The sequence below is a fragment of the Leucopleurus acutus genome, assembly GCF_964270905.1.
Source record: "Leucopleurus acutus genome assembly, chromosome: 7".
NCBI lineage: Eukaryota > Metazoa > Chordata > Mammalia > Artiodactyla > Delphinidae > Leucopleurus > Leucopleurus acutus.
Genome location: NC_139150.1, coordinates 22,478,321 through 22,504,857, shown reverse-complemented (window position 1 = coordinate 22,504,857; position 26,537 = coordinate 22,478,321). Strand labels below are relative to the sequence as shown.

At 39.2% G+C, this 26,537-nt stretch overlaps 2 protein-coding genes across 2 annotated transcripts in view; both read right to left on the bottom strand.

Moving 5' to 3' along the window:
* The window catches only part of LPAR1 (lysophosphatidic acid receptor 1), a gene marked incomplete at its 3' end in the record, with an annotated part of 83,026 nt that extends 67,164 nt beyond the window's left edge, over window positions 1–15,862 (bottom strand). The window contains exon 1 of the mRNA XM_082842807.1: window positions 15,805–15,862. Within this exon, the coding sequence (XP_082698933.1) occupies window positions 15,805–15,849 (45 nt within the window). The 5' untranslated portion in view covers window positions 15,850–15,862. The remainder of the gene's footprint in view (window positions 1–15,804) is intronic.
* LOC309964030 (ADP-ribosylation factor-like protein 2-binding protein) lies at window positions 6,787–7,119 on the bottom strand (the record flags this gene model as incomplete). Its single annotated transcript, XM_082842660.1, has 1 exon — window positions 6,787–7,119. One exon carries the CDS (start codon window positions 7,117–7,119, stop codon window positions 6,787–6,789), a length of 333 nt encoding a protein of 110 aa, XP_082698786.1.
* Window positions 15,863–26,537: the final 10,675 nt, after the last annotated feature.

Below are 26,537 nucleotides of genomic sequence, written 5' to 3'. Positions count from 1 at the left end.
GTGGGGTCACTCACGGTCCATCCAGTGTGGTATTTAATCTCCTGAAAGACAACTACATCTTCATTAGCCAAGCGGAGAAGGGAGCACTTCGCACAAGCTCACGAACTGGTAACTAAACCTTTATGATTTAGTAAGCATTTAGATAAGAATGTAAATATGTACTCTACTGACATCCTAAAGGGAGATTTTAATTTATACTGAATAAAGGACCAGTAAGAAGATGTAAATCAAGCCTATTTGGTTTCCCACTTCTGTTAAAGTACAACAATGGAGTGGGTGAGGACTTCTTCCTGATTCTGATGCCCACCAGCTTCAGTAAGTCTCATAACTGCTCTGAGTGTCAATTTCTCATTTGTAAAATAAGATATCTCTAAGGGCTCTTCAATTCTAGTTTTTAAATCTAAAATAATCAGACCTTCCACACATTTCCTCCCTCTCCCCCCCCCACCAAAAAAAGACTGAAAAGAGACAGCACAGAATTTAATTAAATGCAATTACGTCTCTATTAACAAGAAAAATAGTTCGCACACTTTTTAGAGTCTCAAATTAGAAACAATAAAAAGAAAAAAAGGAATGATCTACCACTATAATCAGAAAATAGGACACAAAACAATGCTGATGCAAACTAAAAATGTTCTGAAGTTAGAAAGTTAGCCTCACAGTAGCTGAAGAATGCGCAACTACTAGATGTTTTTAAACTTTATCTGAAAACGTACATAAAATGCTACTTCTTATACAGTAACAATGTACGTGAATATGATGTACACACATGTAAAAAAGAAAACTATGGAAAACAAGTGTAAATCAATAAAAATACTCTGTATCTGTTATGGCCCCTTGTAACAGGCTGAGTGAGTGACATCATATTAGTTGAATTTCCAGAGAGAATTTTGAGTCTGGGCCCAAGAGGAAGAAATGGAAAACAAACAAACAAGCCTAAAAACACTAAGACATGCTGGAGAAAAAATATAGTGTTTTAGATACACTGCTGAGCTAAAAGGGAACAGCAAACTGAGGTGATAGGCTGCCCTGGCAGCACACTGTCAGGATCATGGAGACAGGGCATTAAATATAACTGGGAAAAAGAAAATGAGCCCTTGGCCTTGACTGAGGAAGTGACTTAGAACTGAGACCCAGTAGTTAAGCTAGGAGTCTTGAAGATCTCCCTATCAGTAAAAGAGTGGAACAGAAAAAATAATCTACCCAGGTGCACTGGGGAGAACAAGGAAGTTTGTCTTAGCTTAGGCTCCAGGTTGGGAAATAAATAAATTAAAAGACTCCCTTCAGAAATCAAAACCCCTCCCTTCCCAATCAAGATGGGATTTCAAGTTAGACCTTCTGCCAAGTCTGAGAATGAAGTTAGACCTTTGCCAAATCTGAGAACCCACAGGAGGAGAAATTAACACAAACCACAGTCCTTAGCCTGTGATATCTCCGCCCCCCCTCCCATCCACGTGCTGGTACTAGCAAGCATCAAACCTCTCCAGAGGGCCAGACCTCAATACAGCCACACAGGATTCTCTCAAATCAGCCCCACTGATGATGAATTCATCATCCCAAAGACTACAAACACACAGGAAGGATACCATGTATGAGAATCAGCAGAACAGTACACAGTAGGATAGGACCCAAGAATATCAGACTAAAGAGAAGACTGAACCGATTGAGGTTTTGCATTCTCCATTCTCCACTTCAACTGGTTCCAGTTACATTTCCATTTCTACTCTTTCATGCTTATCTTTAATATTTGAACATGCATACTTGACTTGAATTCTAAAGGTAATCCTCTTCCCTCGATGAGCTTTCACTCCAACACCTCTGGCTCCCATGTTACTGTGGTTCAGCATTTTACTTCCATTTGTTTTGAAACCTACCTAAAATTACCTCATATTACTGTTTTGATTTTCCATTCTCAGTTTATTTGGTTATATTTGTATGAAGCCAGCACACCCATGGTACAAGAACAAAAAGGAGATTAAGAGTGAAATAAATTACTGGCCAGTATTATTTAAGAACATAAATGAAGAGTTCCTAAATAAAATATAGTTTCTGTATCTGTAGATCTAGATCTAGATCTATATAGGGAAAGAGAGAGAGGTGTGACTAAATAGAGTTTATTCCAGAATGCAAAGATGATTTAACATTTAAAAATCTGGTAATAGAATTCATCACACGAACAAATTCAAGGAAAGAAGAAAGGCCAATGATCATCTCACTAGAAATGGAAATACGCGTTTGGTAAATTTAAATAGCCTTTCATGATAATTTGGCAATCTAGGGTTAGAAGGAAACTTCCTTAACTTGGTAAAAGGTTTATGTATGGCAATTGTCATATTCGATGGAAATATTCCCTTTTAAGGCAGAAACAAAACAAAGGTGATTCAATCACCAATTGCTTTTAGCATGTATTGGTGATTATAGCCAAAACAATAAGGAAAAAAAACAAAGAATTGGAAAAGAAAAACTTACTCTTTTTCACAAATGATTAATCAGTTACATATAAAATGCAAGATAATATATAAACAAACTGTACTAACAGAGTTTAGTAAACTTGCCGGATTAACTATCAAGCCACATGAATCAACTGTGTTCCTACAGAAACACCAGAAAAAAAATTTTTAATTATTATTTCAAGGACAACCCACTTACAATAACAAAAGGTCTAATGTATCTAGGAATAAGTCTAAATATTCAAAAGCTTACAGCGAAACCTAAATAATTGAAGAGAGAATATTTCATGGGAAGAAAAAAGTGTTAAGATGTCAATTTTCCCAAAATTAATATATAAATTCAATGCAATAAAATGAAAATCCCAAAAGGGTTTTTCACGAAGTTTGACAGGCTCCCTAAACACTGCTACAGAAGTACAGAAGAACCAGAGTATCCAAGATAACTTGGAAAACAAAGAACTCGATGCCCTATGGAAAAGAATATGTTATTTTAAAGTGATAAAATAAGACATGATATTGGCACAGAAAAACATGAACAGCCAATGGAATAGAATAAAGAACCAGAAACACACATTTCTATGGTAACTCGATATAAGAGACATGGCTTTACCCACCAATGGGGAAAACAGTGTAACTGTTCATCTATATGAAAAAATAAAACAAATTGACTGTCTATGTCATATCATACCCAGAAATCAATTTCAGGTGATATAAAGACATATGTAAAAAGCAAATAAAGAATATATTTATAATTTGTGAATAGGGGGATTTTTCTAAACAAGACCAAAACATTGACAAAATTCAAGACTTCCGTGCAGCAAAAGACTTCCTAATCAGTGAAAAGAAAAGCTGAAGAATAGTAAAAAGTCTGGCAATGCACATAAAAAAGGCTTAGTTTACAAATCAAAATAGAAAAGCCAAACAATCCAATAGCAAAATAGGCAAAGATGGGGACAGGCAATTCATAGAAGAGGAAAACTAAATGGCCAGTCGTCACATGAAAAGATAATTACCCTTCCGGGGAATCAGAGAAAGTTAAATACAAACTGCCGTCAGACCCAATTAATCATTCCATCAGGTGGGCAAAATTTAACAAGTCTGAAAATATCAAGAGTTGGCGAAGACTGTCATACAGTTACGGTGGGAATAAAATTTCAGTGCAACTGCTTTGCAAAACAGTTTGGCAAAAACCACTTAAATTGGACACGTTCATACACGTGATTGAGAGATTCTAACGCCAGAAAAACTCACACATGTGCATAAGGAGACATATACAAGAATTTTCATTGCCACTCTTCTATAATATCAAAATATTAGAAGCAATGTAAATATCTGTCAACTGGAGAATGGGTAAAATAACCAAAATATACCTTTCTTATTAAGGTATAATTGACATATAGCACTAGTTTCAGGTGTACAACATAATGATTCGATATTTGTATATATTGTGAGATGATCACCATAATAAGCCTCGTTAAGAAGCATCACCGTATCCATGGTTACAAAATTTTCCTTGTGATGAGAACTTTTAAGATCTACTCTCAGCAACTTTCAATAATGCAATATAAGTATTATTAACTATAGTCACCATGCTGTACATTCCATCCCCAGGACTTCTTTATTTTACAACTGGAGGTCTGTACCTTTTGACCATCTTCACCCAAAAGATTTTGAAGCAATTACATCAAAATGTTAACATTTTAAAAGCTGGGTAATAGACATCCTATTGTATTATAACACTCTCTACACTCTTCTGTATGCTTGACATATTTTCTTTTTTAACATCTTTATTGGAGTATAATTGCTTTACAATGGTGTGTTAGTTTCTGCTGTATAACAAAGTGAATCAGCTATACATATATCCCGACATATTTTTAAAATAACAAACAAACACCTTAAACTGAAATACATGATCATGCTTCACTTAACATTCCTATTTCCTGGGAGACAGCAAAGGGCCTGGGAGATAACATTACAGATTTCTAGTAGCTTAGAGTTTAGACCCCAGAATTGGTGAGATCTGGGTTCAAATTCCAGTTGTTTTGTTTAATAATATGACTTGAATAAATTATTTAACACTCTCCTCTTAGAAGTTAGTTTCCTCATCTGTAAAATAGAGAGAAACACACCACGTTTTAAGGACTGAGTTATTATTCAGTTTCTGTAATATCCATTTCTCCTGAAACTTTTAAATCAAGTAACCCAGAGGGTTTAAACCTTCATAAATCAAACACCACCTCTAAAATGCAGCCTTCTTGAACTCACAGATCAAAACAAGATAATTAAATAATTCATCCGATGAAGAAAATTATTTTCTCGTGGCCCTTTTTATTTCTATAGGCTAAGAACAGAATATCTTTCTTTATTATCTTGTTTCAAATCCATTTGTCTTACAATAATACGTGTGGATTGGTGTCTAGGCTCTATTTCTTCCAATGGTTTATCTATCCCTATACAAATACCACACTGACTTATTTATTATAATGTTATAATAAATTCTGATATCTGGAAGATCACTTTTTCCCCACCTCGGTCATCTTCTTCAAGATGATATTGGCTACTTTTGACCTTTTGTATTTTGATATGAATGTTAGAATCAGCTCGTGAGGTTTCAAGACAATTTTTTGGAATTTTTACTGTGACTGCATTCGATCTCCAGACGCATTTAAAGAGAACTGACATGAAATCAATGAATCTCACAATGCATTGACATGGTATCTCTCTAAGTCTTCTTTAATGTCTATTAATAAGGTTTTATAAATAATCTCAGAGTCCTTATACCAAATTTATTATTAGAGTTACTCTTAAATACTTGATACTTTCAAGGCATTTGTATACAGGATTTTGGGGTAGTTTTCTCATTGAACAGTTTTTAAATTGAGATATAACTGACATAGATCATTGTATTAGTTGTAGGTGTTCAATTTTTTGTTATTTTATTTTTACTCATGGTAAAAAGTATTTAATAAGTGCCACATCGGTACAGAAAAACACACAGCCTATATAGCTCATCCTTTAAAACCAGAACAGCCAAGTGAAAAGTCAGCAGAGATTCTTATTTTTACTTGAAAAATGAAAACAAAATAACAACTAAGGTACACATTGGGAATTGAACTACAGCAGTTTTTCTTTCTAGAGATGTGACATCCATGTTTTCTTGTCAGTCATGTTCTATCAAACATTGTACTAAACCAGTGTACTAAACCCAAGCAGACAGATGACCAGTAAAGCTGTTTGCTACCTCCTACTGAGCTAGACCAGTGGAACACTATCTTGGTAGGATTATCTTGACAGTAAGAAGTAAGTGCAGAGCCCTTACCCCAACAGAAAACCTAAGGAGCTGTTTTACACAGGAAGGGTTTTAAGCAAACCTGCACAAACACTAACATGCTCTAAGAAAGGAAACCTTCAGACTACTTCCAGCATACATTCATTGGTGCCCAGTAAAATGGGAACACCAACGTAGCAAGCATGTTTGCTTTCATAGCACTAACAGCTAAAAAGCACACAGCATATAATATTTTGATCTTGAAGTGGGTAATCATGGAAGTTCCAAGATTATATCCACTAGCTTAGCCTGAGTATTCATCTATAAAAATATTTTTTAAAAAGCACGTAAACGAGAGTTATAGAAACAATGGGACTACATCAGGAGCAGCAGAAGACAGTGATACAAGGACTGTACATGTAAGACTAGGAATTTTCACATGCACCTTTTAGGTAAAGGGAATCTAAGTTGATTCCTACAGCCAAGACTAGTTGTGATAGGATTTTCAGAAATCTTGAGATGGGCAGCTAGCTTGAGTTAACCCCTAGATAAATACTCCCAGTCAAAAACCCCACTGAGGCTGCAGGACTGAAACTCTGACCCATATAAAAAGCTGTGAGTGCACAAAAAGCCTGGTGGGACATGCAAGGCCTGCTGGGCCAAGAGAGTTGATGATAGGGTTCTTCCAACATGGGCACACCAACATGTATGCTGGGGAAGAGCCCCCAGGTGGAATGCTGGTCTTGGGCTTGATGCAGGAGCCAGACTCAGAAGCTCCTGCGAGAGGTGTCTACTCAGGGAGGAGTACTAGGGTTACCGAAGACAAGAACGTGTCCAGGAAGTCAGGTAATTTTCTTCTGACCCATCAATACTCAGCATTAGTGAAGAGTTGTAGAACAGAGTCAGTCTTTCCAAGACATATTCTTCTGACATCATTAGCCAAAGCCTCTCCCAGTGTATTGGCCTGGTGATGTCTAGAAAGATCCCATTACCTGTAGGTGGGACCTAGCGCCGCAGACTGTTCTGGGAAGTTGGCATAGAAGATGATTTGCACAATGAAGTCACCACTTAACCGCTGCTTAAGTCCAGTCCCCAGCCTTCTCCTTCTGCTCGGTAGTCCAGAAAGCTTTCTTTAAAAGCTAGAAAATCTGTAAACGTGAGAAGCACGTCGAAAATGTCACCGGCCACTTCATCTTTATGGTGCTGTAAAGTTGTAGTGAAAGCCCCCATGTTAAATCCAGGAATCCGCTCCAACAGCTGTTCTTCTATATACTTTTCTACCAAAGAAATATATTCGTTAAAAGTAGGTGTGTAGGTGAGCTTACTCTCTTCTGCGTCTTCAAACTCCTGGTAGTACTTGTCCATGCAATTCCTCTGTAATAGCTGGAACTCACCATCCATGATAATGTCCTCTTAATATCCAACCCTGTACAGCATCAAACTGTGCATCAGAGGCGAAGAGATGGGCAGCGGGAAGCCCTCTTCCTCTAGGGCGTCCATTGCCGCCGCCGCCGCCGCATCCACCGCCCGCGGGGGAGCGGGCCGCCGGCCGTCTACCACGCCCGCGGCCCGGGCGCATCCTCCGCTCTGCTCTGCAGAGCCCCAACCGGCATCAGGAAGGCCTCGCCGCCGAGGCCGCGGGCGGCTCGCGGCCCAGCCGGGCAGCGCCTGCGCACGACGCCCCGGCCTCAGGCTCCGCGGCTGCGGCCACGGGCCGGCCGGGCCTCTAAGCCCTGCCAGGCCTCACTAAAACTCGCCGCTGCCGCCACGGGGTCCAGGCGTCCGTTACCGCGCCCCGCCTCTCAATTTTTAAAAAATAGGGTTGTATACCTATTCTTTAAGTTCTTGTTGTATTCTCCTACCCATACTTACTGTATTCTCTTATTCTTACAAACAGCTTCTCGATGCTTTTTCTGTGACTAGCTTAGAGGAAAGCAATAAGATGTGCAACTGAAAAGAGGCAGTTTTTAATATTTTAAATACTTAATGCAATTTTTTAATATGTTTGAGAAAAAAATCATGCAGAAAAGTTCTCATAAGAATAAATGTATATTCCGGATACATCATTTGAGTTAAACATCGTGGCACAACAGGACTACAACCTCTCAGATTCCCTGTCATTCGCCACCTTGTTCTTTCTACCTTTTTTCTCCGCTGATATAGAGTTGAATTCCCAGCTGCAGGCTGTGTTGCTCTGCTTTTCCAAGCTGGTCTTGAATGAGACAGTGAGCTGACCAGCAGCTGAGTGTCTCCATCTGACTTGTCACATCTATGCCTGACCACAACCTCTGAGTCCTGAGTTCCCACTGTGTATCCATATACAAACCAGCATGTCAGAGGTAAGCCCAGAGCACAGGCCACAGGGCTGGGCTTCTTCCTGGGCCCTTTGTTTTTGCCAGGTTTTTGCCAGGTGACTTCAGTAACTTGATCAACCACAGTTAAGGTAATGCTAAACAGAGTTCTAGAATATGCAAAGCCCTTGGAGTTGGGGCCCAAACCTGAATCCAGGTGAATAACTTTTTCTCCCAGGCTTGAACTAAGGCTTCAAACCTCCCTCTGCTGGCTGGTGGAAGTTCATCTCAGTGCAAATACTTTTAAATGGGGCAGCTATCTTGTTCACCAACAACCATACCCTATCTCTCTTCCTACAGGACAGGTGCTCTTGCTACCAAAGGTTGTCTGAATCTTTGAAAGTTGCTTAATACCTAACCTTGCCTTTCAGGAATTCATCCCTTTCAGAAACATTTTATCGGATGCTAAGGAGCAGCTAACAACCCACTATCGCTTCTCTCCCAGCCTGAGCCTGCCCAGGATAATCATTTACGAAATGGAATAAGTCTAGCTTACAGGCAGTTCTTTAAGGGATGCTATGTGATTACCAAATGGTAGTATCATCACTCAGTATCATCACTTGGTAGTATCACCCAAGGTGGAATTTTTAAATGACAGTCTTATTACAGCAAGGTACAGTTCTCAAAAGACAAAACTCCCCTGCACCCTCTGATTACCATCTCCTCAGCTGGTAAAAACAGCAGGGCATTTTCCCACCTTAGCTTTTATTCATGGAATAGCGTTCAAAGCAAAACAACTGGAGAAGCTAGGAGTGTAAAAAGGAAAATAGGCCAAGAGCCCCATCATGGGCAGTAAGAGGGAAGAAGCCACATCACTCTGAAGGATAAGGAATTGGCTCCATTAATCATTAAAGACTAAACCAATTAGAAAGAAAAAGAAACAAACATGAAAGGTCTCATTTGTGGTTTGCCCTAGGTATCCCAGTAAAATTTTGTCTTATGAATAGAAAACTCCAAATGTGCCCTTGGATTCTGAAATAAGATATCCTCTCAAACTTTATCTGTGTTTATAAACACAAAAGGGGGCAGAGATGAATTCAAATTGCAATATGAGAACAAATTTAACTTCTAATAGAAACATGGTTCAAGGTGGAGTAAGTCAGAAATCTCAGTGTTTATCTCCACACGCATTTATTCCTGGCAATACACTGGAGTTTTCCTTAGTGTTTATCCAACTTGGCTTTCCTCTGATGGATCTTCTGGCATACTACACATAAGCGCGTCATACACACAGACCATATGTAGAGGTACCCACTCACTCCCTGCAAAAAACTATGGGGAATAATTATGGGGGAAAAGGAAGGAACTAACATATGTCAGGGATCTATTAAGAGGCTAATACTGTACAAAGCACCTAGCAGACATTTTGCCATTTAAATCTGTGAGCACAGTATATATTATTTGAATTCTAGAGATTTAAAAAAAAATTAGCTGAAGAGAGATCTATATTGAAAGGGATTTAAACCTATATTTGAACCAAAATTCACCTGGATCTAAGCCCACGCATTCTCTTTTCTCTGGGTAGGTGAAGCCAGACCACACTATGTCTTCATTATGTGGCACTGGAAACATACGTCATACTACAAGTAATTGCTCACACTTTAGTCCAAAAGAAAGTTACTACCAAGATAGCCATGATCCCTTACTTTAGGGACTGATAATTTAACAAATGCAACAATTCCATTTTTAAACCTTAAAAAGTCATTGAATAGTTTCAGGCAGAAGAGTAAACTGATCTAATCAGTGTTTTTAAAAGATAACACTTTATATACCAACTGCAAAAACACTTTTGAGAAAAGCAATTGGGAAATTCTGAATATGGACAAGTAGAAAATGACATTAAAATGTTGTTTATCATTTGCTATGTGTAAGAATGGGACTGTGGTTATATAAGTGAATTCTTTCTTAGAGATGCATATTGATGTATGAGGACTGAGATAAAATAACAGGATGCCAAGGATTTGCTTTAAAATATTTCATCCCCCCAAAATGGGAGAAGGTGAAGCAAGTCTGGCCAAATGTTAATAACTGTTGAATCTCAGTGATGGCTATATTGGGATTCATTATATTATTCTTTTGATTTCTGTGAATGTTTGAAAACTGCATAATACAAAGTTCCAAAAAAGAACCAAAAAACAAAACAGAAGTCTTTCAATCTCAAAAAACACAACCCACTGAACAAGGAATTCAACTGCTTTAATCCAAATGTATCCACTCTCTAATGTCAGAAATAAAACCTCTAAAAACCTATCAGTAATGATGTTCAAAAACACCTGTCTTCCAGCAGACACCAAGTAGAGACCTACTTGTTAGTTATATCAGAGAACTGGGTAAGAACTAGGGGAACAAATCTGTTGATGAAGATGAAGACATTAAGCATCTATCCAAATTCACATCTTTAATGAAAGCTACGGGACATCACTTGAAGGGATCAAAATATCTTCGTTTCCTTGGCTTGAAACCAAGACAGCCACTTAGCAAATGAGAAAGAATGAAATACCTTGTAAAATACTGATGGCAAAGATTCCTTCCTTACTGGAATCACAGGTGTGAGATCCGAACGCCTTTGAAGTTCTTAAACACCTCTTCTGATCTCTAATACCGGTCGGTTTGAGAGAGCCCAAACCACCCATTCATGGATTGAACTATTGACCCCTCCATTCAAAAAGAAAATAAAACTTTTAATCCATACTCCACCCACAGTAACTGGATGAACCACCGTTAAAGTCCTGCTAAACAGCATTCTAGAAACAGAAAATGGTCATTGGTTACCTATTCTACCTCCATCCCCTACATTCTCCCATCCCCGCAGGGTAAGAGCGCATTCGTTTAACCAAAGGATGAGCATGTTCCTGTCTGCAAACATCTCCAGAGCTTCCTTTGGGTGCTCTTTATCTGGACTAGCAGAACAACAAAGCAGCGACAAACAGTCTTCCTGCTGCTGCTAGCCCAGTTTCGCCTCAGTATTCATCTAGCTTCAGAACAAGTGCTGTCTCTCTCAGCATGAGCAAACAAAAATCCATCTTACAGTCTAGGCAGGAGTCAAGCAGGGAATACAAACTTGTCCCACTTCAAAGCACCAGGCGTATCTTTCACTGACTAAACAGCAATTCCAGCAAGAGTGACAATGAACCTTTCTTCCCTATTATTGTTGGAAACAATCACCAGCTATTTTGTTCATATTAATTAGTTTATATCTAGTAATAGGCAGCCTTGATTAGAAAAATGCTTTGTTACCAAATGAATAGAGTACCAAACAAAACCAAAAGCTTTTTTTTAAAATTGTTGTTTTTGTCTTAGGAAAGGATTGTCAGGCCTTTCACACTTGAATGTGGGTTTAACTTTGCACAGGTCCCTGAATTCACTCTAAAAGAATGCAAGTTGATGTGCCAGACAATACCGGGTGAAGCTGATTGAGTGAACAGCTTATTACGCCTTGCCTAAGGAGATGCTGTATTTAAATTACTTTTACCTTCTCTGAACCTGGGGAAAACTTGATAATAGGAGAGACTACAATGAATACAGGCTTGGGGGCAAGGGCAAATCAGCCTCGGATTAAAATCTGACTGCACAAATTACATGTGAAGAGTTGACATATAATCAAGATGCTCATCATGGGCGAAAGGATCCTGGGAACCAAGTGACCCAATGAGCTGCATCTCTCCGGAAGGGTAAGCTGCCTCTCTCTGTGACCTAACACCCCAGCTTACAGCCGACTCCTTCCGAGAGGGCTTGAGTTCCCCCAACTATCAGAAGCTACTACTGCTCCCAACACATGGTGAGAATCATGGGACTCACTTCTCTGGTTGAGATTCTTTAATTAATTGCTTCAACACAGTTGTTAATAGTCAAGGTCTGAACCCAGCTCTAAGACACACGAGCCACCCAGGCTTGTTTGAGGTTAATGTTAAATACCTTCATTTGGCTTCCGAGACCCTGCAAAACCTTCTCCAACTTTGTAACCTAAAACATCTACCTTTTCTACAACCTTAAGTATGCCGATAAGTATTTAACAATGGGTGCTCAGGAATGAGGGCCTGTGTTTGCCAATTTCTGTGGTGTAAATACTCCACCCTGGCTGATTTCAGGCTATAAGCATGAAGTCAACTGGCTCACGAAATTCCTTTTGAAGTTGAACAATCAGATCTTGTAAGCGGGCAGAGCTGGCTCTAGACATCACTGCTCACAACCTCATACCCCAGTATACGGCAACCACCCCTGAACTCACATGCAAATGCTGTGAGCTCTCACCTTGGGACGCCTGACATTCACACGGGCTGTCTCCTCTCCCTTACCAGAATAACTCATCCTCATTCACAAGCTCCCAGCCTGGCAGTCTTCCTTCGAGAAGCCCCTCCCCTGATTCTACACGTCTTTTCTGGTGTTCCACTTTATCCACAGAGCACCCATTCTTCCTGTATCATAGCATTTGTGACACAGCATTCTAATTTTTTGTTTCCCTATCTGTGTATTTCCCACTACATTTATAAACTCTGACAGGGCAAAAGCCTTCTTTATCTTATTTATTCTTGCATCCCTAGGCCTGCCACAGTGCTTGCTGAACAATACTGAGATGTATTGAGCAATATGTCAGATACTGTTCTAAGCTCTACACACATGATCTCATTTCAACCCTAAAACCACCCTATGAAGTCGGCTTTTTCATGATGATGTTCATTTTGCAGATGAGGAAACCAAGGCACTGAGAGAGTGGATACCTTTTCTCCTCTCCCCCAACAGGCTCAGTTACGAAATACTGGAGCCAGGATTTGAACCTAGGCAATGTGACTGAAGAGCCTTGTGTATCCTTCTAGACCAGTGTTTCTTAACTTTTTTTTTTTTCTATTGGTGATGCTCAAGGAGGAAATTTTAATTAAATTCAAATTCTCCCTAAGGAGAAATTAAGGAATAGGATTTCATCAGGCAAGGTTAAGCTCTGGAGGGATTTTTCATCTCCCAATATCCAATTTTTGCCCTCTTGGGGACAATCTCTTTCCCGTTGGCAATGTGTGTTACAGACTTTTCACTATACACATTTACATTAATGTACCATATGTTTATCCCTAAAAACATATGGTTTTGTTTCACAGTTTTAATGATATCTTCCTGTAAGTATCATTCTGCATCTTGCTTTCTTTTCCCTCCACGAGATATCTTGAAGAGACAGAGTTGTGCTGAGATAGACAGATATCCATCATTTAACTGCAGTATTAAAATCATATCAACGTGACCAACTTGATTAAGTCCTTCTACTATTGAATATTAGAAAGTTTTGTACTTCTTGGCCTTCAACGAATGTGTCAATGAATACCTTCCTGCACATCTCCTTGGACTCACATGTTTCTAACATAGGTACCAAGATGGGAACAGGGCATGTGCAAAGGTCTATAATTTTAACAGATACTGTCAAATTACTTTCCAGAGTGACTGGACCAATTTACTTTCCCACAGAGACTTTACAAGAGTATATATTTCCCCAAGTGTTTATACTAAATATGACCTCTTTCTACCTAGGGCAGTGCTAAACGTTTTCATTAAATGAGTCATTTAAAAATATTTATATTACTCACCGGCTGATAGTAGCTTGTGTAAGAGGGAAGACGTGTAGATAAGATGATGCTGTTGGAAATGCTGACAAAAGGGAGCGGTGAGACTGGGATACTGAAACGACCTGTCCAGAAAACCTGTACTAGGGCCTAACTCACTCCACAAAAGGCTAAGAATAGTCATTGCAAGGGAACAGGTGCAGTGGACTTTGAAATGGTGACCTCCGGTAACAGGCAGTAAATCTTTTTACCCATTTACCATGTCTCTCTCGGGCACCAAGAACACTACTAAGGGGAATGGAAACCAAACACCCAAAGTAAATGAGGTGTTGAAAAGACAATGATCCATTTACCAGAAAACAGAAATACACATGATGGTGATAACACTAAACATCCTGGAAAATGATATACAAACTTTATAATGTTAAGGAACAGCAACGACTATCCATGTGATAAAATTCCAAGGTCTTTCAGAGAAGAAAAGCATTTATAGTAAATAAAGTGGAAATGCTCCTTCCTCCTTTCTCCCTCTCCTTCCTTTCCCTCCGTCCCCTTCTTTACACACACACACGCCTACCTGAAATATATACAGCAAGGACCTACTGTATAGCACAGGGAACTCTACTCAATATTTTGTAATAACCTATAAGGGAAAAGAATCTGAAAAAAAATATATATATATACACACAGACACGCTCTCTCTATATATATGTATAACTGAATCACTTTGTTGTACACCTGAAGCTAACATAATACTGTAAATCAACTGTACTTAAAAAAAAAAAAATTAAAAAAAAAAACAATAAAACCCCACCCAGCATAAAAATACATAGGTCTGTTTCTTCAGATCTTCATTTCCTTACGAAGGCTCCCATATCATATAAAACTTGTATTCAATTAAAAAAAAGAAATATATATAAAATTTAGCCTGCAAAATGATACAAAGAAAAAAAAGTATGGAACAATATTTTGTATCATAATGATTCAAATTTCAATCAATATGGCTTTTTCTCAAAGGTGTACTTTTTTCTTCAACCTTGACCTAGAAGTGATTCTCATGAATGCGATCAGAGGTCACAGTCCAAAAGGAAGAGACGAAGACAAAGGAAGAGCAAGTGGGAAACCACACTTGTTGAGTATACATGCTTTGCATAGCTTCTCTCCTTTAATCCCCATAACCATGCTGTGAAAGATGATTACATGAGAAGAAATGGAAGCTGTGGGAGGTTAGCATGACTAAGGCACCTTATCCAGCAATTGAGATGTGAGCACAGGCCTAATGACTCCAAAGTCTGTTTCCCCACTATACCATGCTGCCTGCTGAAACTGAAAGAGTCCAGTTAATACTTGAATAGATCAGACTGTAAAACAGTGAGAACAATGTTCTTGCCATGTGACTGTTCTTCACTGGACAGAAAAAGTAACTCATATTACTGTGGTTCAGAAGTTTCTGGAATTGCATTTTCTTCTCAAAGTTACTAGAACAGGTCAAGACAAAATAATCATCATTATAGGAGGAGGACATCAAGACAACATTCAGAAAACTTGTTGTAAGATTAGATCTGTTCTGGACTTCCCTGGTGGCGCAGTGGTTAAGAATCCGCCTGCCAATGCAGGGGACATGGGTTCCATCCCTGGTCTGGGAAGATCCCACATGCTGTGGAGCAACTAAGCCCTGTGCACCACAACTCTAGAGCCCATGAGCCACAACTACTGAGCCCACGTGCCACAACTACTGAGCCCGCGTGCTGCAACTACCGAAGCCCACACATCTAGAGCACGTGCTCCGTAACAAGAGAAGTCACTGCAATGAGAAGCCCACGCACTGCAAGGAAGACTAGCCCCCACTCGCCGCAACTAGAGAACGCCCACGTACAGCAATGAAGACCCAACGCAGCCAAAAAAAAAGATTAGATCTGTTCCAAAATAAACCCTAAAAAAGCCAACAGCAGGATTTACTACTGACTGTCTTGATTTGGAGTTTGATGCCTACGGTAACAGCCAGACACCCTAGGCACTGAAAACCATAAGCACCTCCCTCACAAAAATACTCTTCAAAAAATTCCCCACCAAATGATACTTCAAAGGAGACACATGATCTCCAAAGTCAAACACACTTTCTGAAATTCAATTGAAATACTCAACAAAACTATGATTAGCCCAAACCTATGCAGGTTTGAATCACGTACCTGGGGCTGTGAAATGACAGGGGTGGACGTAGAGGCAGCAGCCATGGCAGCTCTGGAGTTGTGGGCGGTGACCAGGCCCCAGCACTAAGGCACCCCACACGGGAGTCAGATTCTCGTGGTTGCTGATCAGATCACGGTCATGCTAGGAGCAACTGTGTACCTGGAAAAGGATAGGAAAACCCACCGTCAGCCTCAGAGGACTAGCATATGCGAGTGAAGTACCTTTGGCCACGGGAAGTGAAAAATCCCCTATACCAAATGCCAACTACCAGCTTAATGAAAAGAGGAACCCGGGAGGGAGCATCTAACATCTCACGGGAGGACTTCTGTACCACTCATCCAAATCAGTTGATGTATTTTCATAAGTCTGAATCCAACTTGGTATGATAGCTAGATGTTTTGGGCAGGTGATTTCAAGTTGTGAAGACAGGGAGAGTGGGCAGAGGGAAGAGCCATCCTGTCATTAAATAACAAAGGAATTGAGTGACTCACAATTAAGAGCTGACAGTTTATAGACAAAGGGCAAAAAGAATAATAGTATCAAGGGTCTTAGAGACACCCAGTTCAACCCTGCCCATTAGCAGATGAAAAACCCTGTGGGCTGGAGAAGAGAGATGACTGGAACCTTACTCTTCATTAACGGCAGAACCAGCCCTAGAGCAGCGAGCAAGTCCCAGATGAGACATAAGTGAATGTGTTCCATGTTTACATTTCTTTAGGGAACTTGTTACCACTTTCAGGATTAAAGAAAGGCAAGACGCCCCAAAGTGATAGACATGAGTCGGTCACAAGAAAAAGTGAAGTACTTGGATTGGGGGAGGGGGGGGCTTTGTAAACCAGACTTCCACACGTATGAGGAAGAGTACATTTCTCAATTCCTCTCGACACCCTTAGAGAGAGGATGCTAGACCTATGCGATAATTTCCACATTGCAATTTAGTCCAGAAGGGGACCTTTTTCCAGGTTAAGAATTTAAGAAAATACATGCATTGAAAAATTTTCATTTTTAGGTTGGTTTCATACCATCTTACAATGTTCTTTCTTTTATTCAAAAGATATTTATGAAGCATCTACAGTGAACTAAGGGCACAATGAATAAAATGGAGCCTGCCCCTGCCCGCAGGGAGCTTTTGTCTGTAAATATACTTTCTGGTTTCAGCAGCATGCAAGATAACACTGGAATACTTCCAAACTATCGGCAAAGGATACTCTTCATAATAGTAAAAGTTATGAACCAGGATCACAAGATCCAAGTCTTGAGCAGTTAAGTAATGGCAGAGTTGGATATTTAACCCAAGTCTTTGCCAAATCCTCTGGCACTATTTTCTATGAGCTGGATTACGCTGAGCAAGTCACATAACCTCAGAAGAACTGTTTCCTAAGAAACAATCACGGTTTGGCAGCAACTTACATTCTGATTTCTGAGCCTTACATTCTGATTTTTATCCTGTCTCTGTGTATTAGCCTTCATACTGTAGTTTTAATCACTTTAGGTTTTAGTTGTTTAGAACTGTGGCACCTTCCTATTTTCTTCCTCTACCTTTCTGTTAGAGTGACTTTTTTTTTTTTTTTTTTTTGCGGTACGCGGGCCTCTCACTGTTGCGGCCTCTCCCGTTGCAGAGCACAGGCTCCGGACGCGCAGGCTCAGCGGCCATGGCTCACGGGCCCAGCCACTCCGCGGCATGTGGGATCTCCCCGCACCGGGGCACGAACCCGTGTCCCCTGCATCGGCAGGCGGACTCTCAACCACTGCGCCACCAGGGAAGCCCCAGAGTGACTATTTTTATTAATAGATAAGAAGTAAAGCTGTCAAGCCACATTTTGGTCTAACATTCCACACAAAATTCCATAGCTGCCCTAAGACAACAGTGATGTTCTCCTCAGTCCCAGTTTTAGAGGGAAAAATACCTGCTGTTTATCACACTGTGATTTTAAGTAACAGCCCAGGAGAAAGGCACACATCCACAGAGTGTATTTCCTCTTTCATGAGGGGTGCCAGAGAGCCGAGCCTACCCTGGGAAAATTACAGGGCCCTATGGTGCACTCTTTCCTACTGAACTTATTTCTGGTACCATTTTGTGCCACCTCTACTTTTGTATTTTTCCTTTTTCCTTCTCACATATTGACAATTCACATCTTCTTGCTCTATTATATGTGGAGTGGACAGATGAATATATAAATATATTATATAATATATAAATATATAAACAATGATAACCAAAAAGCAAAACAAGCAGGCAAGTGAGATTCTATTCTAAAAGACTCATGCTCTGTGTGCTGGCCCAATATCACTTCTGCCGAGCTAAATCATTAAGCGATAAAATCATAAAATATTTTCAATAATCAGAGTACACAGAGCTGCCCAAAAGGTGAATGCTAGGCACCCAGCCTGCAGTCGGGAAAGGGATATCGAAATGGATGTGACAAATATGCCATATGGCATCACTGCTGACAGCAAAAGGGGGAGGGGCAGGAGACTGAGATTTAATGAACACCTACTAGATGCTGAGCACTGGCACAATCATTTCACATACAGTTTAAGGCAGATATTGTTAACTCATTTCATAGGTGAGAAACCCAATGCATTGTTCCCAGTCATGTGGTCAGGAAATGATGGAGCAGAGACCTGAACAAGGACCCACCCCAGGGCCTTTCCATAGACGAACCCTCCAAGTGTACAAAAATTAACAGTGAGAAAGTGCTTGGAGATTTTTTAAGCAAAAATTTCATAAAGTCCTTCAGGAAGCAGGATGCAAGTCAGACGTTCTGCAGAGTAACTATTTCCCCAAACCCTGAAAGAGAGCACCTTGGGCTGCTCTCATCCATATAAAACTTTCATGATGTGCCCCTAGTTTTGATTTATGTGACACATGCCTGAGCTACATAGTAGATAGTACAGATTGTTAGTTTCATATTTTGAAGAAGAACATTAACTGTCTTCCCCTAAAGCATCTAAGACATACCGAGTTTTGATGCTTTTGTTAAACCTTTTTTTTTCAGACGAAGAGATCTTTATTTCTGAGATAATAGTGTATAACACTAGAAGATTCATAAAAGTGTATGTTGAACTTATTCTTACATTATAAGAGCCTTTTGTAAGATGGGATATGGTTACTTAACTCTTAAAATATAAGAGCTAAGTAATACTACCTCAAAGGGTATAAAATAGCTCTCTCAGGGAGCAATGTCTTAAAATTACATTCATGAAACCTATTTACTTCCCAGCCTATTTACAAAACTGTACAAATCATGGGGGAAGAGATGTGATGACAAAAAAGACAATATCCTAAATAATGATGCCATTCAGTCTCTGGCCAAGTAAGCTGGATTACTTTGACATCTTGTGTCCTGCTTTCCCAGAGCCCCAGACTGCTAACTACAGAGTTGCACGGAATTTTTAAAGAAATTCATCCCTATTTGAACTCTTCCAAGTATTTAGATACCTGCCCTGCAATTCTTATAGCCTGCCCTCACCGTAACTCTCTACTTCCTTTGCTTGAGCTCCAGGTACAGGAAACCACAAAGCAGTGTGAGTCAACTCCATTAACCGCAGGTGCCCTTGGCCGTCACTATTGCCCCTTCCCTTCTTCCCTAGTTGTCCCCACTTTCCATTCTAGGCATGCCTTCTAATCTATATCATTCTTCTCAAAACTGCAAAACTACATCTAATGCCACTCACTTGCAGAATATGAGCTTTGTCACCTGTTGACTTGCCCATTCATCCATCTTACAGTCTTTGGGTATGAATTACCTCAAAATCCCTCCCTATAGTTCGAAATGTATATATATATATATATATATATATATATCTATATATATATATATACACACACACACACATAAAATAGGTAACCAACAAGGGCCTACTGTACAGCACAGGGAACTCTACTCAATATTTTTAATAACCCATAAGGGAAAAGAATCTGAAAGAAATAGTTATGCATGTATATATAACTGAATCACTTTGTTGTACACCTGAAACTAACACAACATTGTAAATCAACTATACTTCAATTTAAAAAAATAATATTTTTAAAAATGGATAGATAAAATACCATTTACAAGTAAGAAAGCTACATAGGCTCATGGTTCTGTGCTAGATTAACGGAAAATAACCAATTGAATATAAGAAAATGAAATATCCTGAATCAACTCTACATTGATCAATCAACCCTGAATCAAGCCACAGATGGATCCCAGCTATTGCTTAAACTTCCAGAAATAAACTGGAAAGAATCAATATGGAAGGTTGGAGAACATTTAAGGCTCAACATTCCCTTCATGTGAAACTGTAATTAGGTGGACAGAAAATAAGTAAATGAGACCCCAATAGACTCACAATGATGCTCCCTGTTCAGAGGGATGACGGCTGGAGTGAACTAAGCCAGGGAGTGTTGGAGTACATTTAAAATACACTCAGCTCCTTAAAAGGGGTTCATGGCTCCAACTGAGCAAGTAATCTCTGGCTGTATTTACTTCTAATTTACATGTGGCCATAATGACTGGCCCAGAAAATATGTGGGAAGAAAGCACTACCAGCTGGCTTTCTGATATGGGCAGCCATGCCAAGTGACAATGATCTTGCTAATTACTGAGTGCCACACCAAATACCTTAAAAAAAAGTCTCTGGTTCTGAGGCAAATGTTCCCTTCGATTACTTCTGGAGCTGATGCTGGCTCTTTTCCTAGGCCTCATAGGAAGATGAATTTCTAACCGGCAAATTTATCTACTATAAAGCTAACCTTTTTCCTTCATCTGGACTTGAGTCAAACAGTGACTCATTTCAGTCTCTAGAAAGAATGCAGGGTAATACCTGATACTGAATATGCATAGACTTCATTCTCTAAGGATAAGAGAAAAATCCAAATCCACCAGGCAAATGAAAAATATCATGGGGCTCAAGAGAAGGAAGACTATAGAATCAGAGCAAATATTTACTTAAGAAATAGGTATACTACATAAAAGAGAACTTTAGAAAAACGTGAGATCAGAAATGAGTCGGCATTAACAAAAAAATTATGAATTATGAACTGGAATGAAGGCAGTCGATCAAGTAGAAAACAGAATAAAAAAGCAGAAAATGGTATTGCTGAAGCAGAAGATAAACCAGAGCTTTGGGTGGGGCCTACATGACTAAAGATTTCAAAGCTTCCATTCTCAAAACAGAACAGATGAACACAAAGTACTAAAGGAGGAAAGCAGTCATCAATGCTGAAACCAGGAATGGATACATATATCCTCAAAATTTTAGAAAAGTGTTACACATAAATAGAGCCATTTAGATCAGATAGGAAAAAACTTCAGACTTGAAATGTGTGTATCCTTCTTCAGAGAGCTCTCTACTCTATAGAGTTCAGCAGAAACCAAACAGAAGAAACTCTCAACCTCAAGCCTGGACGGACAAGATGACGTGATAGAGGAAGGTCAGAGCTATAGCCTGTCTTTCTCAGTATTTATCTATTTCTATTTATCTATTTATTTATCTTAAGTATCTGAAGCCAGCCTTACATCTAAAGCCTGAGACTGGAAGATTCTTCTCTTGAATCTGAGTAGATGAAAAGACCTTAACGACAGTAACATCAGGAAGAAGATATTGCACCCATTCAAACAACAAACAGGAGACTTAAAAACCAATCACTGGAAATGCAGGAGAAGGATTGGAATATAAAGTTAAGAAACTTGCCCAAAATGTACAGCCAAAAAACAAAGTGAAGGAAAATAGAACAGTAAGAATGAGAAAGCTAGAGGACTAATCCAGGAGATCTAATCGCCAAATAAAAGCAATTCCAGAATAAAAAAAAAAATAAAGGAAATGGAACGGGGGCGGGGGGAGGATCAAACAACAAACTCAAAACATTTCCTAAAGTGACAGGTCCTAAGTTTGTTGACTGTAAGGGTCCACTGATGCATACCTGCCCACCTGCATCGATTTTAATATGCCCACGTTAAGCACATCATCATAACTTTTTTAAACACAAGATTTTTTTTTTAATTCCTGTAACTGATCAGAAAGTGATGGGGGGGCTCATAAACAAAGGATTAGGCACCAGAAAGTCCCTGCATTTCTCAACAGCAATCTAGAAGCTAGAAGACAATGGACAATGAAGAAAGTGATTTACAGTCTACAGTCTTATTGCAGTATGTCCTTTGCAAAACAGGGAGGAAACTAATCAAAATGAAGGCATGGGATACAGGAACAGGAGCTCGATTCAGGAGAAAAATAAAGGGAATACCTGGCCTACTTGTGAAAGGACATTGCTGGATGACAGGTAAGTGGACTCACAAAGTAGGTTTGCAGAATAACCATCTGTCTGGGTATGTTGAGATATTTCTAAAACTGACAGAGTTTGCGACTGAATGAGCACGTAGAATCCTAAGCACATAGAATAAAATAATAAGCACACAGAAAAATAATAAGCAAACATAAGAAGAAGAAGAAGAAAACATAAGAAGAATAATTAAAATTTAAAGGAGAAGAATTTACAGAAAAAGAAAAGGATCCATAGAATTCTACATGAATTCTAAGTGGCTCCACCGTGAATGATATTAACAAGGTCATAATAACACTAACACTGAATATGGTCTGATCAAAATCACGACCTAACTATATCAGGATGAAGAGGTACAGGAGGGGAGTATGCATGCAGCACATCCTCCATGAAGGATGTCTATCAATACTTGAAACTGATATATCAAAAAGTACAAGTCTTAGTGATGCAATGCAAATACCCAATGAAGCAGCTAAACCAACTGAAAATGGTAGCTATGGGGAAGGTAAATGGCAGGGAGAGAGAAAAGAATTCCTTTCCCTTAGAAAGCCTCATATAGCTATTTGACACTTTAAATTTCAAACATTTGAATATTTAAATCATTTTAACACTGATTTAAAAATAAAGCAAAAAAATATCACTGCCGAAACTAAAAATGTATTTAAAACTACAACAGGCAGAAGTGCCACTACAGAAAACCAAGCTAACGCCACGGAAGACAAGCTTAAGAAGAGTCACACGTGCTTATACTAAACATAGTTACTAGACTGATTAGAAATTATGGCTGTGGAGCACAGAAAATAGAGATTCAATATAAGAATAATTGGTACCACTGGAAGAACAAATGGAACAGAAGTTATTTAACAATAAAAGTAAACTTTTCTTAAAAGATTATAAGTTCTTAGGCTTAAAGAACACAATCAAAGAAAAAATAGATAAAATGCACTAAATCAAAACTTAAAACTTCTGTGCACAAAAACACAATCAAGAGTGAAAAGGGGCTTCCCTGGTGGCGCAGTGGTTGACAGTCCGCCTGCTGATGCAGGGGACACGGGTTTGTGCCCCGGTCCGGGAAGATCCCACATGCCGCGGAGCGGCTGGGCCCGTGAGCCATGGCCGCTGAGCCTGCGCGTCCGGAGCCTGTGCTCAGCAACCGGAGAGGCCGCAACAGTGAGAGGCCCGCGTACCGCAAAAAAAAAAAAAAAAAAAAAAAAAGAGTGAAAAGATAATCCATGGAATGGGAGAAAATATTTGCAAGTTATAGATCTAAAAAGGAATTGATATCCAGAACATATAAAGAAAATTCAACAAAATCAAATAAGCGAACTAAAAATTAAAAGACTTGAATAAATATTTCTCCAAAGATATTCAAATGGCCAAAAAGCACCTGAAAAGATAGTCAACATCACTAATAGTTAGGGAAATACATATCAAAACCACAATGAGATAACACCTCACATCCATTAGAATGGTTGCTAACAAAATAAACAAGGATGTGAAGAAACTGGAATCTCTATGTACTGCCAGTGGGAATGTAAAATGGTTCAGCTCCTACGCAAATCAGAATGGCAGTTCCTCAAAAACTTAAAAATAGAATTATCCAGAATGGCCATCATCAAAAAATCTACAAACAATAAATGATGGAGAGGGTGTGGAGAAAAGGGAACCCTCTTGCACTGTTGGTGGGAATGTAAATTGATACAGCCACTATGGAGAACAGTATGGAGGTTCCTTAAAAAACTAAAAATAGAACTACCATACGACCCAGCAATCCCACTACTGGGCATATACCCTGAGAAAACCATAATTCAAAAAGAGTCATGTACCAAAATGTTCATTGCAGCTCTTTTTACAATAGCCAGGACATGGAATCAACCGGTGTCCATCAACAGATGAATGGATAAAGAAGATGTGGCACATATATACAACAGAATACTACTCAGCCATTAAAGGGAATGAAACTGAGTTATCTGTAGTAAGGTGGATGGACCTAGAGACTCTCATACAGAGTGAAGTAAGTCAGAAAGAGAAAAACAAATACTGTATGCTAACACATATATATAGCATCTAAAAAAAAAAAAAAGAAAAAAAAAATTATCAGAAGAACCTAGGGGCAAGACGGGAATAAAGAAGCAGACCTACTAGAAAATGGACTTGAGGACACAGGGAGGGGGAAGGGTAAGCTGGGATGAAGTGAGAGAGTGGCATGGACATATACACTACCAAACGTAAAACAGATAGCTAGTGGGAAGCAGCCGCATAGCACAGGGAGATCAGCTCGGTGCTTTGTGACCACCTAGAGGGGTGGGATAGGGAGGGTGGGAGGGAGGGAGATGCAAGAGGGAAGAGATATGGGGACATATGTATATGTATAACTGATTCACTTTGTTATAAAACAGAAACTAACACCCTTGTAAAGCAATTATACTCCAATAAAGATGTTAAAAATAAAATTAAATTGAAAAAATAAATAAATAAAATAAAAATAGAAGTATCATATTATCCAGCAATTCCATTGCTGGGCATATATACCCAAAAGAATTGAAAGCAAGGTCTCAAAGAGAGATTTGTACACCATGTTCATAGCAACATTATTCATGATAGACAAAAAGGTGGAAGCAACCCATGGACAGATGGAATGGATAAACAAAACGTAGTATATGCATGCAATTGAATATTATTCAGTCTTAAAGAAGAAGGAAATTCTGGCACATACTACAACATGGGTGAACCATGAGGACATTATGCTAAGTGAAATAAGCCAGTGACAAAAAGACAAATACTTTGTGATTCCACTTATTAATGAGGTGCCTATCGCAATCAAATTCATAGAAGACAGTACGTAGAATGGTAGTTGCCAGGGGCTGGGGGAGGAGGGAACAGGGAATTGTTTAATAGGTAGAGAGATTCCGTTTTGCAAGATGAAGAGAATTCTGAAGATCTGTTTCACAACAATGTAAATATACTTAGCACTACTGAACTTGAAAACGGTTAAGATGGTAAATTACATGTCATTTATATGTTACCAAAGTTAAAAGGCAGGTTTGTTAAATAACTAAACTTCAAGAGCTAAAAGAATTCCCATTAAAAAACAAAGTGGGGGAAAATCAAATCACAAAGGGAGAAACTTAGGCTGGACACAGTCATCAGCTTGGCCACAACAGATGACAAGACACAGAAGCAATTTTCATTATTTTGTCAGAAATATAGAATGACTCAAAAAGTATACATTCGGCCAAGGTGTCATTTACATGCAATAGCTAGAACAAGGCACGTGTATTAAATATAATCAGGATTTATTTCACCCTGAAATCTCCACTTGACGACATAATGCAGGTAACCATGTGTCAAATCAAATTAATGTGCTCAGGAGAGCCTCGGCATGAGCTTCTTCTCAATCCATGTAAACCAAGGATATCTGTGATAATAACGGTGACCAAAAAATGTAGCTATTATAACTACTGAAAGAAAAGCTATATGACTGAAATGCATGTCACTGTAATAAACGAAGATAAAAACTCCAGGAAATCGCAAGAAGAAAGAAAACATTCTTCACCTTTTGAGAGTCAATCAATACTGTTTTATTTCTAAAGTTGCTAAAAGAGGAATTTCAGGCCAAATTTAAAGAGCGAAAGGGGAAATGGGTGACAAAGGGATGGCAGTGCTACACTTTTTTATCTGAGCTTCCTATCCTTACCACTGCTTCCCGTAAAACCAGGGAGGCAAATGGTCCAGCTGGGATGAAGAAAGCTGTGATCACTTTCAGAGTCCATTTGCTTCACATGCAGATTTAGAACAAGGAAGTCAGAAAAGCACTTGAGAGACCAAATAATTTCCTCATGTTTTGTTTTAAAATACCACCTTCTACCTACGGCAGCAGCAGATTTCTTCTTCAAAGGATCAGACCCAAGATCTTGCTTCAATATACTCACTGAAGACAGTATATTTCATGCTCTTAAAAATCTTTCCTTTTCCACATATAGGATCAGTTTTTCCATTTGCTTCTCCAGCTTTTCAATCAGACCTACATTTGGCCTAAAAGTCTACCGTTCTTTCCACGTGGCACTCAGCTAATGCATTCAAGGGCAGGAATACAGCTAGCCCATCCTGCTTGTGCTGTCTGCACAAAAGAAACACAAGCACCACAGTCGCACTGTTTTACACGTATTTTAACAGTTCAGAGTTCAGGATTCTACAGATGGAAGGAACTGGCCAAAAAGTATTTAAATAAACTCACTGTTTGGATTTTAAAGCCTGTATTGACAGACATACAGTTTTCCCTTTTGGAAAGTGTTCCTGCTGGGGAGCGATGCTATCCTGAAACTTGTCAAAATAACCAGGAATGGTAAAAACACAATTTTCAGAAAAATCTCAGAACATTGTCACTACTAGGTCCAAGGATGTATTGGCCATACTCTATTTACAGTTTCAAGCTCAAGCTACTTTGTGCTATATTATTTAGAA